Source organism: Neodiprion virginianus, chromosome 2 (assembly GCF_021901495.1).
Source record: "Neodiprion virginianus isolate iyNeoVirg1 chromosome 2, iyNeoVirg1.1, whole genome shotgun sequence".
Taxonomy (NCBI): domain Eukaryota; kingdom Metazoa; phylum Arthropoda; class Insecta; order Hymenoptera; family Diprionidae; genus Neodiprion; species Neodiprion virginianus.
The window spans coordinates 11488415-11506877 of NC_060878.1; the positions used below are offsets into that span (position 1 = coordinate 11488415).

General features: G+C 35.6%; 2 protein-coding genes across 6 annotated transcripts; one reads left to right on the top strand and one right to left on the bottom strand.

Annotated features, from left to right (window-relative positions):
- The first annotated feature begins 1265 nt into the window (after window positions 1-1265).
- On the top strand, window positions 1266-14128 carry LOC124296865 (RNA-binding protein 39). 5 transcript variants are annotated; one of them, XM_046747240.1, is made up of 11 exons: window positions 1367-1512; window positions 1645-1718; window positions 2124-2196; window positions 5498-5585; window positions 5895-5959; window positions 8978-9403; window positions 9500-9704; window positions 9888-10154; window positions 10530-10705; window positions 11126-11296; window positions 11772-14128. In XM_046747240.1, exons 4-11 carry the CDS (start codon window positions 5544-5546, stop codon window positions 12067-12069), a joined length of 1650 nt encoding a protein of 549 aa, XP_046603196.1. In that variant the 5' UTR covers window positions 1367-1512; window positions 1645-1718; window positions 2124-2196; window positions 5498-5543; the 3' UTR covers window positions 12070-14128. The 5 variants fall into 5 exon arrangements, with proteins under 5 accessions (XP_046603194.1, XP_046603196.1, XP_046603195.1 ...); XM_046747238.1 differs by lacking the exons at window positions 1367-1512; window positions 2124-2196; window positions 5498-5585 and adding an exon at window positions 1266-1360; XM_046747239.1 differs by lacking the exon at window positions 2124-2196 and having other exon boundaries at window positions 1367-1718.
- On the bottom strand, window positions 13229-17701 carry LOC124296864 (2',5'-phosphodiesterase 12). The gene is made up of 6 exons (XM_046747234.1): window positions 16639-17701; window positions 15919-16058; window positions 15432-15721; window positions 15208-15363; window positions 14775-14895; window positions 13229-14680 (listed from the first exon to the last, which is right to left on the bottom strand). Exons 1-6 carry the CDS (start codon window positions 17487-17489, stop codon window positions 14412-14414), a joined length of 1827 nt encoding a protein of 608 aa, XP_046603190.1. The 5' UTR covers window positions 17490-17701; the 3' UTR covers window positions 13229-14411.
- Window positions 17702-18463: the final 762 nt, after the last annotated feature.

Sequence of the window (18463 nt, forward strand, 5' to 3'; positions counted from 1 at the left end):
CACTGCGCTGCAGTTACCGACCCATCATATGGGACCTTAGTGTTAAATCAGGCCGGCATAGCAGAATACTGCAGCCCTTACCATGCAATACCGACAACCATTACCATGCCTCACCCGCTGAGCGAAGCCCATAAGGTGATAAGGGCAGCAGTCTTCTTCTACACTGTGTCTTATGTTCATGCTCAACGCACAGAAGCATCGAGTAACCATACCCTATGAAGGAGAATGCTCCAAGGAGCCAGCCAGAAATGCAGTGCCGATAACGCTGACTGATCATATACATGTCTTGCCCTTTGCTGATTCATGTGTTAGATAAAGATAGTGGGTCCATCATTGTCGACCGGACACTGCAGCAACGTCACTGAAACTCTACAAATTACACACTACCGAGGAACACATGGCCCTCTTGATTAGGATAGGGTTACCACTGAAATATAATAATGGCTACTCGACTAGTCCAAGTTGGGTCAACGTTGGATGGCAGAAGTAAACTCTAGGGACTCCCGAATATGAATCGCAACTAGGTTTTCCGGGTGCAAAGATTGCATAAAGATATTCTCAAATCTTGTTTTATTGGTGATTACTGCTTTAGTTCATTCAAGACCCTCACAGAATGAGTACAGGTTCAACATCGAGTCGGCTTCCATCGTAGCTGACCATTGAGCAGATTTCAAGAGGATGAACCCTTCCTAGCATAGAAACAAAGAATCTTTTTCATCGGCCGAAGTGCGCACTTTTTCTGCACGTCGAATTTACCTTCCACCACAGAGTACTACAGAGAAAAGATATGTGTAAAGGGTGTTGAGTGAAAATATGGTTGCCAAAAAATTAAACAGTAGGCACCGCTTTTGTTATCAAAGACCCATCATTTCCGCCGATTCAAGTATGATACGGGCACTGGAGCTACATACATAGATGCATACAAACCTAACTATCCATAAACCGGAAGCGGGTAGTTCTCTATGGTCACAGCGCTATCTGTCAACGAAAAAATTTGGAGTCATTTCGTGATGACACATTCGTAGTCCCAACCATCTTATGACTTACTATGTACATAATTTATTAATACCATTACAAAGATATTGACGAGCAGATACATTGAAAATAATGTCTAGAAATATTCCATCGTAAGAATTGTCAACAATTATTTTGAAAACTTCTATGTACGTATTTAACGACAATAAATTCGCATTACATCACTGCTGATTTGACATATGCGCTCATCGCGTAACCACCAGTAACCACTAGCTACTATAGCACGTCCGGTTTCCGCCATTTTGTTCTCGTTGTAGCGTGCTGGGCGACAAACTGCCATTTGTTTGCTGCAGATTCGTGCGCAGTCACTTTCCCAATCTGTGTGGTGAATGGTTTTTTTTTAGTTGTAATAAAAAGAACAAAGATATCGCATCGCGAAGTCGACAGAGCACTGATATATAACCGACAGAGAGACACACAGACAACAGAATACATAAAATACAAACAGTTGTTCAATAATTTAACTTGCGTATAGCTGTACGTTTTCTGTAATATATTTAAATAGTTTATTGGACTTTGGTAGTTTTGTTTTCGTTTTTATTTTCTTCTTTCTCTCTGTTTCGTGTCTCTTTTCCCCCCTTCATCCTGGGCTAATGCGTGGAATTTCAGAAAGCTCCCCAAATCGTACAATGGCGGAGGACTTTGATGTTGAGGCATTACTGGAGGCGCCCTATAAAAAAGGGGTAAGTTCATTTGTTACGTTTGTACATACATACATATGTATGCTATAAGACGGTTTGCAAAAAAAAAAAAAAACGTAATTCTTATGGTCGTCAGTCGTCGAATATATCTAGCGGGTGAAAAATTACAACGCTACTGTAATTTTTATATCATACATACATATATAATATTCCCGTCTTTTGGGCGTAACTGTTGCATTCATTATTTATAAGGAGAAAAAATATATATACACACATGCACACACACACACGCACGCATAGATACAAATGTGTACATGAAAAGCAAGAAATGAGAAAAAAAAAATAAATGAAATAAAAAATAAAATTTGAAAAAGATCGAAACTAACAAAAAATGCTCATTCTATATTCTTGACTATTGATCAATTCCTCCATTTTCTGTACTTATAGATGGTATGTAACATGTACCCTCGCGCTCGTGCGATGTTCCACAGCGAGTTCCTAGAAAAGACTTGAACACGAGGTACTAAGAACGACATCATTATTCTTCATCAGGATAATAATTATTAAAATATTATTATTTATAGTAAATCGTAGGGTATTATTATTACTACTAATGTTTATTACTTATAATATCGTTAGAATTTATATCTGTAAGCCTTAGCTTGGGAGATTCTCATCGCGTCGACACTCACTGGATTTTAGAATTCAATTTGTGTCTCTTTGTGGGGACTGCATAATCTTTGACTGCTTGCAAAAAGAATATCAGACGGTTCTTCAGATCATGGAGTTTTCAAAAAAATTTATGAGCGTTTCTTTGGCCCAAAATATGAAACTTCTGATGTGTAACTTCTGATGTGTTCACCTGACGAGCCTTCCTTCGCTCAATTTACGATAGATCAGGTCATTGAAAATTTGTTGGTACTTCGTTACATACTTCATCCATTCACACTTGAATATGTGAGATCGTATCATTAAAACTTCAAATAGGGTAATAAAAAAAATGTTTAAAGTAAAAACACTAATCGATCGAAACCAGAGTGAAAAGAGGCTTATTACATAAAATTACATGTCACGGACTCCATATTTTAGGCCAAGAAAACAACTTTGTAATTTCAAAGGAATCCATGATCCGGAGGCTTAATATTGTCCTTGTCAGTCCTTAATCTTAGTTTTGCCATTTTCCTGCTATATTATTCAACCCTAAGGCAATGCTGTACTCAAGTAAATTATCGACATTGTATGTTTTCTGATCACTCTTCAATGTAACGATAAAGATAAACTTTCTCATACCATTTGATAATTTAGATATCATGGAACGTTGGTTGCTATCTGCATTGATCAAAATCTCGTTATTTCACTCTTAGAGCAATCATTTTTCAAATTTTAATCAACTTCCCCGGCAAGGGCCATTTCATAAGTTGTAGGTTGTTGAAGGTGAAAAAGAAAACGTGTTTTATTACCCCATTCAAGAGTAATTTGAGAACTCGTATTGAGGCATTTGTTCAATTCAATATGAGTACAGCATCTTCTTGAAAGTGAGAGATGATATTAAATATTTGGTAAATCTGGATATATTTAACAAGAAGGAAGTTTTGCTTTGATTTAGAGAACTTTTAAAAAACTCAAATTAAATACTGTTTTGGCTCACTTCATGCTCATTACAGTCGCCATAGGCTCGACGATGTTAGATAAATGGTCCTGATCCAACTGAGCGCTTCAGTCGAAATCTACATTTCACTTTGTATTATTCAAACTGACAATCAACAGAGAACGAGAAAATCTGTCATATCAAAACGTTCGTAACACTAAAATGTTGAACTTTTAAAATAAATCATATTTTATGCACAATTCACAGAACGAAATAGAAGAAATATACCTGAATTGAATTTAAATCATACTTTCTATGGCTGCTCTGCGTTTACAGGCAAATTTCATTATTTATGAACACTATATGCATAAAGTGTAGTCTTACTCTTTGAACGGTAGGGATTTTATTCACCTACAGAGCTACATAGGTTTTTTTTTTTGTTCGTGCTAAACTGACTAAATTAAATGATGCAGCGATTTTATCATAGTTTATGACATAGCATATAATTCTGAGATATTATTGAGGATAGGACAGGATAGTTCGAGACTAAAATACATGCGAAGTATATAATTAGTAACAGTGAATGCAAAGCAATTTATATTCGTTTTGTTCAACTTTCATCTGTATTTGATACAATGTTTATTAATTTATACATTCTTTTCATGTATGAAATGTGCGAAGCAATTTGACCAGCTTGTTATTTTTCATATTGAAGCTGTAATGCAAATCATTGACAAAAATTGGTTCACCTATTTTAAGGATTTATAAATCGTGTGTTTCAATTCCCTCGAGTCCAATGTATGAATCCTTATCGAGTCGTAAAAATTTGGTGTAAGATATTTGACAAAATATTTGTTATCTAGTTTCAAACATAAAACAGATAATTAGGAATATTATAGCAGTATCAGATCTTGATGAAAGTACAACAAATATATGATTTTGAAAACATTTTTTTTTAAACAGTTTGTGCTTCGGAATAAAATATTTTATCAACTCTATTTTCTTTATTGCAGATTACCGGTATACCGAAATACAATTAATAAACATTCAATGAGGTTCAAGTCTTTAATGTTGACATAACAATGCATTTTCATGGCAAATCTATATTTCGCAACTTAAGGTCTATCTGAAATGCAGTAGTTGTTCACTGTGGTTATACTTATAATTAGTTGAAGTAATACAGGTTTTCATAACGTATAAATTACATCAGACATCAGAACTTTTTGGAATTTGGAATGAATTTTCTACAATTATGTAATTTCATTAATCAATTAATTTTTAAAAATCACTTTTTAATTTTCTGTCCAGCAAATGTTGCAAGATTATTATTATTATTTTTTTTTTAACTTTGCATTACAATCGTAACGTATCATATTTAGAAATTCTATTTGCTTGCGCTGCAATTATGTAAGTGTTGAACATTCGTACGAAATCTTGAAAATGTTCTGTTAAATTGTGTGGTCAAATTCCTACGAAAACTATTTTTACAGCTTCTCGCTAACAACTCTGGCTGAAAAAGTTACCTGAATCTCAAATTTGACTTAATTTTATTCTGGATTACCAGTATTTTGCTATATGAAAGTTGCGATTATAAATTATTTTATTACGATACGTCAATACTTGAAGAAATTTGATTGTCACCTCAAAAAACAGGCTTATCCCAAACTGAAAACCCACATTGTTTCTTCCAATGTTTTCCTCGGAATTTTGCAATTGGTACATCAGTTTTGACAACTGGTCATTTTGATTGAATTTGAATTGTCAATGAACGATATCGTCGTTAAATATAGAAGTTGAACGGAATTTGACTACAAGCGATGATTGTATCAAGCTGTTCAAGGTGATTGCTAACTTTTATGTACAATGCACAAGGATGTTACGTTGAATAAAGATCTGACGAGTTCTGATCAGCTTGCGCATTGATTATTTCAATTTTAGTGTGATTTTCATTATTAGGATATACACACACAACATTATTGTTTTATTTCAATTAGCAAATACCGCCCATTGACGATCAATTCCCCTGTTGAACAACAGAGTCATCGATTTATCGACATATTTTTACCTTGTACTTTTATTCTTCGGCACTTATTTGTACTGTAATCTGTTGATCCTTTACCCTTTCTCTGGGGGTAACGTTGCGTCCAGAGTGTGAATATCTAGGCTAGCGTTAGGGTGATGATCAAGTGTAATTTGAAAACGTACTGTCTTTGACGAGGGCTCTCTTTTGCAGAAGAAAAAGGATGTGTGGTTGGCCATTGGTAGTTTAAGACCAAGGCATGCTCAACCCAAGATTGCAATGCTTTCCTAAAACCCAATTGGTAAGTTTGAGCCAAGTGTAACGCGATGCATCGTGTCACTATGCTCAGTCGTCGCCCCGACCCAAACCCGCTAAAAAATCTAGCTGACAATTACGCTGCCGACAACGTCGATCCTCGAGTAGTCATCAAGGAAATCTGTCTTTCACAATACCAGATCTTATATTATATTATATTATACACATATTTTTTCAACAACATTATTATTATTTAACTAATATCATCTGATTTTTGATTTTTGTCCCCTTGTTCGCGTTCGTCCTTGCCACATCGGCTGGTTGGCATGGCATTCAACCTGTTTGCTGTTCGTAGGAGCAGGACTCTTTATCCCGAGAGAAATCCTCCAAAGTGAATGGGTCCAGTCGGAAATCTTCTGGGTAAGTTGATACGTATTCACATTTACTTATATATCAGTTAGGGTGTTTCATTTGGAAGCGCCGTTTCTTGTTTTTTTGCTCCCGTCCCAAAATTTGTACGTATCATGAAAAGAAATCCTTGCGGATAGATATCTCTTGGATTAAATTTTCAAAGGTGGCCTTTGGAAATTCAAAATCCTTCCGTATAAATGATACGAGAAATCTGTCATTTAAAAAGAAATCTTTTACAAGCCACATTTGATCATACGGACATGATCTTGCAAGAAAGCGATTTGTAGAGAAATTAATTCCCCACGAATTTGTCATTTGAGTTTCTCGTTGTTAACTCAATGTTTTTGGCATTTGTGAACTGTCGAAGCTGCAGACTTTTATTTTTTAAATAAAAATTAGTTCAAATTTGTGATTTGAATTTTTGTTGTTAAGTCAATAGTTTGACCATCAAAGACATTTGCAGATGAATATTTACATAAAGTTAACTTTCTCCGCTTACAACTTTTGAACCATTAGAGCTGTGGACTTTTGACACTGAACACTATTGCAGAAAATTATAAGTTTCTACAAAAGCTGAATGCTTCCAGGATTAAGTCTGTATCATTAAATGCAGCAAAGTGATAGTAATTTTAAAAGAAATAACATCTTTCTCATGTTCCTCAAATGGGCAAACTCCGAATTCCAAGAAGAACCTTTTGAAATAAATGGGATATATGAGATATCCCATTCGTGAGAATATTTTTCTGCTATGTACAAGTTTCTTAGGTTTCGGCCAAAAAAAGGAATGTTGCTTTCAAACAAAACATCCCGACATCCATGTATTATTTACCGTTACAATGTGTCTAACAGTGTGACAGAAGAGGCAATTGATCGAATTATGCTTTATAAATGTAAATCGTCAACTCATGATGATGTGCTCTTTTGAACAAGTTGAAAGTTGTTACATTATATAACAGAGCTATTTTAAGAAGAATTGCTATTTCTCAACTCTTCGGAATTGTTCGAAATGCAATAAATATAAAATTACAGCTCTACAAAGTAATTCTGAAATGGGAAATTCTGATGTATTCCTCAAAGTTTCACCACATTAATAATACGAATTTCAACCTGATCTTTCGGTAAATTGCAAAGTTATCGGCGTTGACAACGTTCGCTTCTGTTGCATTTTATTAATTGCACTTGCGCACACATCGCTCAACCCATACCATTTCACGTACATGTGTTGTATAAGTAATAATAATAATAACAGTAGTAATAGTACCAATAAAAGATAAAATGGTTTGCGATTGAATGTTGTGATTGTGCCAAACATTGTCTGCTCTGCTTGACAATTCTACCTCAAGTCATAATTCTCTTTGTTATAGAAACCGTACAGTTAGTGTAAATGCCGCTTATTTTGATAATACCAAAGGTTAAACCTGAATATGGTGAGTATATAGGATGTATACTCGTAGCGTGAAAACGTGAAAAATTCCTAGTTGTAATGGGACCCGACGATACTTGGAATTTTGTACCGTTTTACCAACTTGTGCCAATAACAAATTTCACATATCGAAAGATACCTTAATTAATCGTAATAACGCAGAGTAAGATATGGGCTGAAACATCGACTTTCCACCAACTTTTCAGGGTGAAAATTTCTAATTGGTTGCAATTTCGATATATTATAGTGTGATAGTTTGATTGCTCAAAAGATTATAGACTAAGGTATGAAAATCTTCCAATTTTCAGGCCCTGGGCAATGACATTTTTGAATTGAACATTTGTGTTCAAATTTCGTAACTTTCTGTCGTCAGAAAGAATTACGATCTTTCGTGCTTTGTTTGCATAAAAAGTCTGATGTCCTGGAATATGAAATGTTTTTAAAGTAGATTCTGAGGCACGACGAAAAAACACGTTTGTTTTTTTTTTCAAACATACAGTCTATATGTAAGCACGCAAAAGACGAAAGTTTTTATTTGACTTATTTTTGGTTACAAAAAGTAGATATTCCCAAGCGTATCCTAAAGTTTTTAGAGTGGGATTAATATGGGGTCGTTATTAACGATGAATCAAAATAAATATTCCAGGGATCTTGAATTTTTCATATACATCCTTGTAATATTTAGAATGGTTTAATTATGATACCATTTTCACCCTAAGCCATGTTTTTTTCCACAGTTCCTGAGGATCTACCACAAAGTATTTTATTTACTTAGGACAAATTAGTCGTTTTTGCATTTAAAACACGCTAGGTCATGTTCATTTTCTAACTATAAAAATTACTAAAATTTCGAAAAAGAACTTTTTCATCAAGAAGCTGGCCGAAAGTTAGTGGATTGGTTCATGTATTAAAAAAAGAAATTTAATTCTAGAAATTTACAGCTCGAAACGTTTACTTTAGAATAAAGGCAAATTTTTGGTAGTAAAGGTGACATATTAGTCTTCGGTTTGATTTGGTCAAAAAAGAAAAAAAATATTCGTTTAATGGTGGAAACAATAATATTATATAGAAGAGCAGAAAAGAAAGAGAAATAGAACTGGATGATATTTTCTTAATTTGAGAAGGATTATCCACAGTTGTACTTTTTAATAAAAGAAAGAAAGTTAATTAAAAAATGGGAATATATTCTGAGATGTTGTGTAATCAGGACCTTTCATAATTTTGGCAAAAAATATTCCAGGTGGTTCGAGAAAAACTTTTGATCAAATCTTTCAAGCTTCTACTATGTAGTCAAAAGTAATTTGATATCTTAAAAAGTGATGCCTGGTTAAACTTTTTGCCAAAGAATAATCGGCAGAGTATAAAATTACTTCTATCAAGTTTCAACGTTAGCAGAAAACATTGTTGCATAAAGATCATCATAAATTTGAAAATCTGTGTTCTAATATCATATTCTGCAAACTGTGAAATAGGAAACCCCCAATAGGCTCAAGTAATTCTTTCAATTCTATAAGTTAACTTCTTGAGCAAAGAAATTAACATGTGGATATTTTTAAGGCTTGACAATCGTGTAGCCCTTAAAGTGACTTCTGTACCGTTTACAGGAAGAGCAAACATCGCTCAAGAACACGTTCAAGATCAAGAGATCGGAAAGACAGGAGAGATCGAGACCGTGGAGAGAGAGATCGGGATCGAGATCGTGAACGTGAGCGTGAACGCGGAGAGAGAGAGCGTGATCGTGACCGAGGAGACAGAGATCGCGATAGGGGAGACAGAGAACGGGAGCGGGACAAGGATAGGGACAGAGAGCGAGATAAAGACCGTGACAAAGACCGTGATAAGGAGCGAGATCGCGACAGAAAACGAAGAACACGCTCTCGAGAGCGGCGAGACCGAGACAAAGATAAGGAATCCGAAAGAGAAAAGGATCGAGGCCGTGACAGGGACAGAAAAAAAAAGAGATCGCTGACGCCCATCTCGCTTCCTAGAGTTCGACCACCCTTTGGGAAGGCAGTTAGTCCGCTAGGCCTGTGAGTATTGATATTATTTGGTTAAAGCTAGTTAAGAGTCAATGGATAGTTTTTGACAATAGATATAATGTAATTTTTGTTCTCTCTTTATTGCAGGGTCGATGAACTCACTCCCGAAGAACGCGACGCTCGAACTGTATTTTGCATGCAACTGAGCCAGCGAATCAGGGCGCGCGACTTAGAAGAGTTCTTCTCCAGCGTTGGCAAAGTCCAGGATGTCAGACTCATCACCTGCAATAAAACAAGGCGGTTCAAGGGAATTGCCTATGTCGAATTTAAGGATCCAGAAAGTGTTACACTAGTAAGTAGAACGCAACCATTCAAGCAATGAACAATTTTACTAAAGATTTAGTCACAGGTAATACCAAAGAAAAGAATTCTGATCTATTCTGCAAATGTTGTTTCCAATAATTCTCAAATTGTATTAAATTGACATGCTTTTGTTTTAAACAACAATACATTTTCTGTATTTCTTTTTGCAAAGGCGTTGGGGTTATCGGGACAGAAATTACTGGGCATACCGATAGTTGTCCAACACACTCAAGCAGAGAAAAATCGTATGGGCAACTCAATGCCAAACCTTATGCCAAAAGGACAGACGGGACCGATGCGGCTTTACGTTGGGTCTCTGCATTTCAATATAACTGAGGACATGCTTCGAGGGATTTTTGAACCATTTGGTAAAATTGATAACATCCAACTGATCATGGATCCCGAAACTGGTCGCAGCAAGGGGTACGGATTTTTAACGGTAGGTTTACAAACGTGCTATTACACAATACAAAAAAAAAATTGATTTTGAAAAAAACGTGTGAAGTTGCTGATGCACAATGTGCGTTGTTTCTTTTTTATTTATTTTTTATAATTTTTTTTGCATATTAGTAGACCTGATGCAGAGTTTGACGTATCTTTATCAGGGGGAAAATTATATGCTAAAGAAATTCCAAGCTACTGTTACACAATCAAGTACGCGATGTACTGTCACGTACGTGAAAAACAACAGAAGCATGACAAAAATAAATTGATTGAGAGAAAATATTTGTTCTCTTGTATATTGATTGAAAACGGTTGAATAAATCAATTCAAATGAGAAATCTTTTCACATAAAGTGTAATTTCTGATACAGTTCCGAAATGCCGATGACGCGAAAAAAGCTTTGGAACAATTGAATGGGTTTGAACTAGCTGGCAGGCCCATGAAAGTCGGTAATGTCACGGAACGCACAGATTTACTCCAGGGCTCTTCTCTCTTGGACACTGACGAATTGGATCGCAGTGGTATAGACCTTGGTGCAACGGGCAGGTATGTACAAACAAAATAAAATATGGGAAATTCCATGTGGCCTCACCAAGCACTGGATGGTTACCATTCCCAATTTTGTTGTAACTTTGGTACATGGTAGTAATACAGTTTTAAAATTTCTACGCATAGTTACAAGAATTTTAAGATATTTTTAAAAATGGTACTTCATTGGCTTGGAAGTTACGAATTATTTACTTCCGTTGCGACTCAATCTAAGGTTTTCAGAACTTTCTGAAATATCAGAAAACAATTACAGAAAATTCTTCGCCAAATTATACAGGCAGAAATTATGAAACTCTTGGTGAAACCACACAGAGTTGATATACAAACGTGAATAGGAAAGAATACAATTAATTCGATAATTGGCATATCCGAACACTGTAAAGCGAACGATTTTTACGGTTTAATCTTACTTTTCAGGCTACAACTGATGTGCAAATTGGCTGAAGGAACTGGCCTTGAAATTCCTCCAGCAGCAGCAAACGCTCTGAACATGGCGCCAGTGATTGCAGCCCCACAACCACCTCCGCAAGCGGCTCCACCTATTGCCACTCAGTGTTTTATGTTGTCGAACATGTTTGATCCGCAAAAGTAAGTTTCGTGCTTCGACTGTCTCTGCATATCCTGATGAAAATGTGACGAACAATCCTAAAGTTTTTTTCTGCAATTCTTTGAACGAATATAATATTCTGCAAATTCCGATTCTTCAGAAAAGTTACAAAGAATTTTAGTAAATCTATAATAATTCACGAAAATCAAAACATCGTGGAATGCCAAAGCACAATTGTGGTAAGATTAAGTATTATTCAAGGCATAATTTGAAAATAGCAAAATAAACAAAACCTCCGGGTTTAAAACAAAGCTAGTACCTTTTTGAGAAGGTGTTCAAGTTGATTTGCATTTTACACCTTGCATTTCACTTTTGCACGACTGTAAATTTGTGAAATATTCTGTGAATTAAAGACTTTTCAGAACAAGTCACAGAACTTCGATTGTACTTGTCTGAAGTATTCAATTTCACGTGAAATTTGGAATAAATAAAATAATTTACATTGGTTGATTTCAGCGAGACGAATCCAAATTGGGCCAAGGAAATCAGAGACGATGTTATTGAAGAGTGTAACAAACACGGAGGTGTTTTACACGTCTACGTTGATCAGGCCTCTCCTCAAGGTAACGTGTATGTGAAATGTCCATCAATCGCGACAGCCGTCGCTGCTGTGAATTCGTTGCACGGACGATGGTTCGCGGGACGTGTTATAACTGCAGCGTATGTGCCTCTGGTTAATTACCACTCGTTATTCCCCGACGCAATGACGGCCTTACAGTTACTTGCACCGAGTGCTCCAAGGCGAGGAATGTGATCTCAAGCTTAATAAGAATAAACGGGTTATTCAGAGATTTTTAATTCAATATCTAATTTACCTTTAACGATCACAATTTTCATTTCTACTTGTATGAATACCGTGGTATTTCGTGTATCATCAATCATTCCGTGGTATTAAAGGATGGATGTGGTGAATTAGTAGGAAAAATTAGGGTTTGACTATATGAAGAATAAACAGGCCCCACTGTCAAATCAAGAGTCAGGGAAAGAGAAAAATGGTAAAAAAAAAAAAATATCCAACGCTGCTGTGACGATGATAGTGAATATGAATAAAACAACATCTCTGACACAATAGCAATGAATCTAAAAAAATTCGTACCTAACATACCGATAATTAGGATATGAGTCTAAACAAATTTGAATAACGCGAGTTAAGATATCGGCACCTTGAGAAAAAGGTGTTCTATAATTAGAACGCTCAAAATGATTAAACTGACGTTTTGGATCAGATTCTAATATTTCTGCGATTACTATCTTCAATATAAAGATCACCCGAAAAAATCCTACAAATATCTTCATAGTGGATAAACATGGATTTTTGTAATGACACTACCACTAACTTTCTTCAACAATTACATTTGCGCGTTATAACTGGTGTACTGTAAGATTTCTTGAATGTTTTCCTGGATACTTTGTGGGAATCTGGTCAGCGAGCAAAATGTGCTCAAAAACATTAGAATCTCATAGGAAACATACGTTTAACCAGTTGGAACGTACTAATTTTAAAAGCTTTTCTCATATTATCAATATCTTGTTTTGTGTGATCCGGATATCCGCAGCATCATTTCTATTAGATAGTATGGATGTTTCGTTTGTATTGACCATGATTGGCACAAGCGATACTATGAAGAATTTTCGAGCAATTTTTTTATCCTCGACCATTTCTAATTCAGATGGCCCCTTCCTGCTTTATTTTGAAACTGGTATTGCATTCGATCTGGTCTAGATATTGTTTATCTGTAGAATTATTGATGCTGTACACAGCAGTAGTTATAAACCGTCGGTGAAAAATAAGAAAAATGGTTACATAAGTTGAGAATTATATGAAACGCATAATAGAGACAATTTATAGATTCGACATTTGATGATATACAATAAACTGCAAGAATGCTACATGGACGTTTTTGTTAACGAGCGATTGCAATGTTATTATATATTTGTTATATTTTTACTGCAATCGAAATTGTAACCAACAAGCGATAATTATTCACGATACTTGATGATATTAGATTTCAATGGTGTAACCTCGTTTTCCTTCATTGTGAGAGCGGTAAAAACATTATCGCTGATGGTCAGCCCACCCCAGATAGGATGGTAAATTATCATTTCGTTTACTGTAATTTCATTTGAACAATCGCTATTTATAAAATTGTATAAAAAATGTGCCTAGTTCAAATTTACAATACGAAAATCATCACCTAATTATTACAGAATATTTTGTATTACTATATTTCGTTCGTAAAACACGTGCTTGATTCTTTCTATATAATTCAATATTGTACAAATCTCGGGTTTTGCGGGTTCGAATTCAACGTAAAAACCTTCTGGAACAATTTGTTTAGTTATCTAGTGTTAATTTACACATAAAAAAAAATTGCAGCAGAGTAACTAAGATCTAATTTTACTTTTGATGGCGTTCCAAGAGATTCTTTCAAACTACAACATTACTCGTTATTTTCTATTTGTACTTACTTGAGGTTCATTCTTGATGGGTTTCAGACTCTTGAGAATATAAAATTCAAAACTCATATTTCATTCAATTTTTACTTCAAAATTTTGCTTTCTGGGTAAAATTCCTCGAAATGTATAGTTGATGACATTGTGGAATTATTCGATTACTTATTGAGGAAGTACGATACCCGCAGACACCTTCGATTAACGTATTGACGAGGTATAGCTGTATATAAGTTTTGTAAATTAACTTAAACTAGTAATAGATATAACTTAACGAATGTAACTTCGCAAATATGATAAATTAAGTTAATGTAAATTCATGGCGTATTTACTCTGGTCTGCAATAAAAACGTTACAAACAAGAGATAGTTTTTAAAAAATACTTCATCGCTTCCCTTCAATCTTTTGACTAACCGAATAGAGAAATAATCTGTTTTGGGAAAAATGAACAGTAAGAATTTTCAAGTTTTTCATTCCATTGTTCGTACGCACAGTAATATTATGTTGGACAAATTAATCGAAAGAATGAAAATATTTTTTGTTTTATTTTCTTCAAAAAACCACTTAGATTCATGAAAATGCATGTTTTAATTGCTGAAGAAAATTGATTCAATATTAAAGATTTTACTAAACTAACAATAATTATCATCTAGTTATATTCCATTTGAGATCTGCACAGATGCTAATATGGTCACTAGGAAATACGACAGATGGTAACGCTGTGTATTCGGTGAGCTCGTCAGTGCTCGGCATTGGAATAACTTGTTCAACTTGTAGTCGGTCCGTCTGATAATATATGTAATCAAGACAGTCAGCAAACCCTTTCGTAAAGTTGGTATACTCTGGTGTACCGCATGCACTAGCAAACGACATATCGTGCGATAGTGATACAGAATGTACTGCCTCTTCAGGATCTGTGACAAAAACAAATGAGTGAAAAATATATTCCAGGCTGTGTGTTCTCCCTTGAGATGACTCTAGGTACGACTTTTATTTTTTTCTACTTACTACTATTCCAGTCTTTGCAATCCTCAGGTACTTGTTTTTTGCACATCAGTTGATAAATACCACATTCTGGTACACTGTTGAAATCGCCACACAACACGATACTTACATTGTGGTCCGGGAACTGTAAATTTGAACCATTTCTCAAAATCAGATTCATATTTGATATCTACATAATCCTTAGCTTAGTTTGTTTTGTTTGTTTGGCGCTTTAGGAGTGTCATCGGACAGAATTTCTACAAATTGCATTGACACTTTCCTACCAATTAACGAAATAAACAGACCTTCTTACGTTTTGGTCATATGGCATAGAAATGTTTGTATGCCCTCTGTATTCGCCTAATCTTTTGAATTTCGTATGTAAGATTGAATAAATGTAAAAATTTTTCAACAATCAACTACACATTACGAACAGCATCAGAGTTCTATTCTTTACCTTTTTCTGCACTTCATTTGCAACATTACGAACGTAATGGAGGGCATAATAGCCTTGCAATAAGCGTATGTGATCGGCATCAGGATGAAAATATAAATGTGTATTACCAACAACAAGAATTTCTGAAAGATTGTCGAGCGACAGTAATGTTGTTGCCTAAAACATGAAGCACATTAATATAGTGGGTGAGAAAAACTATGACTTGAAATTTATTTTTAACTCACTTGCACAGCGGTAGATCTGCACAAAAATCTTTCCTTGAACTTTTCGTTCGTTATAGACTTCCAAGTCTGATCGAATCCTGGTAAATCTACATTTTGGCTAAGAACAGCAGATTCGAAGTTCAGTTTTTGGAATCTATGAATGTTGAAGAAAGTCGATAGCCCTTCACTCACAGTCCCACCCTTACGATTAAAAACACCGTTGTAATCAAGAGTTGAAAGTGTCGGAAGTAAGTCATGTTGAAATATTTTACTATCCACCTCTTGGAGACAGATAATATCAGAATTGTACCCTAAAATAATTTGATATAGAGATTAACCTCTTTCACTTAGACTTTGAATAGTTTATACGATCGCCAGCTAATCTGAATTCCTCCCGAGTGTTTAATAAAAGTGTTACAAAATTCTGTTTTAAATAAGGAAACTAAAAATGAAATCTGATTTTTCAAAGCCGAACAGAATACAAGCGTGTAACTCATGTTTTGCTCACCTATCAACTCTTTGAGAATAAGATATTTTCGGTAGTCAATATCTAGAGCGTATGGCGGGCAGTATGGAAAAAGTTCCTCTCTTGAGTAGCTAGAGTCAGTGTACAAGTCTGCGAGTATGTTGTATGACACTATTCTGAAACTAATAATGGCTTAAATTCAGTTGTGGTTTAACTCGGCACAAGTCCAATTAAAATGTAAGAAAAATTAGTAGGACAAATTGGTTAGACCAACAGGAACAGTCCTAGAACTTCTTCCTATTACAGTTATTTGTGAACATTAAAATCCATAACCAAAGATCAGATCTTCGCAAATAACTCTAGAATGGTTCAATCAATTTCTCTCAAAATCTGAACAGTTCTGAGCTAGAAAGAATCGCATTGATTGAGATTGAAGACGCATCTGAAGACGATCAGAAATGATCCTGTTGACTTCAAAGTATGGAAATTCCGTGAAACTTCAATGTTTCATTTTCAGGGCGATTGTAATAATTTTTTTTCTTCTCTAAGTATTGGAAAGTTGAAAATTGATTCAAAAATAAAATCACAGTTTTGTAAAAAATTTGATTGTCTGACCTCGAAAGCTAGGGCATAAAAGCAATGAACTTGTCTCACTTATAGTCAAGACAAGTTTGATATTTACAATAAAATAGTTAACTTTAACAGAAGAATTTGCAAGCCACAGGGGTAACAGATGTGTGACTAAAAATTCGAACGCATTACCAATTGCCAGAGAGTTTTGTCCTGGTAAACAAGTGCCTTGTTTCAAACGGACAATACCCTGGACCAGCCTCAATTGTTGACGGAGATGTGACCTCGACGGTCGGTCCTATTTGATCAGCTTTTTTGGGCACGCATTGTAGTTTCAGCAGGCAGCCAATTTCTTCGACTTTGGGAGTATACACGAACCCCTGAGCGACTTCTTGCCACTCATTGGCGTTGGGTTTCGATTTGTTATTTCTGTACCAGGTAAATGCCGACTCGACTTGAGAAGTGTGATAAGTTTCGAACTTTGACGGATAAGTTGGAAAGCTGGCGAGTATGCATTTTGGCAATGCGATGTTGCTCACCCATGGAGCGTTGTACTTGACCGAATATACACTCCCCAGTAGCACTAGACTAACGTCAGCATTTGGTGTGAAAACACTTCTGCAGGGTGCGTCTCCTTCAATAGGCAGACCGTGGGATAGGAGAGCGGATTTGCACTCAGCGACGGGAAGGTCATCCTCTAAAACCTCACCTTTCGATTTTCTTTTCTTTTTCTTTTTCTTCGCGCTCAGAACCTTGCTAACATTCGCGTCGACTCTTGAGAGAAAATTTGACACCGTGGAGTCGGATTTTCTGTTGAAATTGAACTGCTTGTTCACATTATATTCCGCGTTAACGTACCGAAAAGTCACATCAAAGTTGTCGGTTCCTTCGTCGTAACGAACGAACGCCTCGTTCATTTTTAATATCAATTTTTTCTCCTGGTGTTTCAAGCGAAATAATATTTTTGGGAAACAACTGTTTGTCACTTTGCAGGTTAGGAACGTACCTTTGCTCAGATAATACTGCAACCGTGCATACGACATGGCACACTTTAACTTAACCTTCCGTTTGATGACCGCATGTCTTGTTTCCCGATCTGGCTTTAATACAGAATCTTTACCCAGTCACAGCTAAGGACGAAGAGAAATGACCATTTAAATCGTCAGTAAAATATTGAATGCACTAATTATATCAGTGGTTGAATGTTTTTCAGGTAGCATTAGGTCTGGCTGGACCGGCTGGATCCACGCTCGTATTACCGACTGAGTTCGATGATAAATAAGAGCATTTTATCATTCAACTTGTTGCTATACTGGACAAAAATGAACACGATACAAACACTAGTATGCCTAGACATAGAGTAGTAAGATCATCTGGAGATATTTGTGAACTATTATTTTCCAAAATTTAAAATGATTTTAACACTCAGGAGAAGAGGAACGTGTGAAATGCGGTTTGTTAATCCGTCAATAAAACAGGGAGGTGCTGAAAGTGTCAATACCGCGCCGGAATGCCGGAGATCAAACAATACGTAAGAGTTTTTGTTTGAGCAGATTTTAGACGAAATAAAGAGTAAAATGTTACATTAAAGCGCTCTTTTCATGAAATATTTACCCGAGAAAGTTAAACTGCGATCATAATTTTGGAATACTTGAACGTTTTATATGATTCGTGAGTTATTTGTCGAAATGAACAATGAATAGATGTTTCCGCGCGCAAATGGTATGCACACGTCAGTATATATTTATTAATCGTAGGTGCGAAAAAATTCTGAAAATGGTCATGTTTTGCCTCATTCTGTACGTTCTAAAATATTACAAGTACCTTACATACCAGTATCTTTCTCAGCTGGTCGCAGTTTGCGACAAGACATCGGAGTATCACTTGCGATATGGCGAAGCAGAATTTCCAACGCTGAACCCTCGCCACCATTTGACGTAAAAAAATTGCTGCATGACGTATTCTCCTGCAGATTTACCGATTCGCCGGGCCAAGTGATGCAATTTTTATTTTTCGG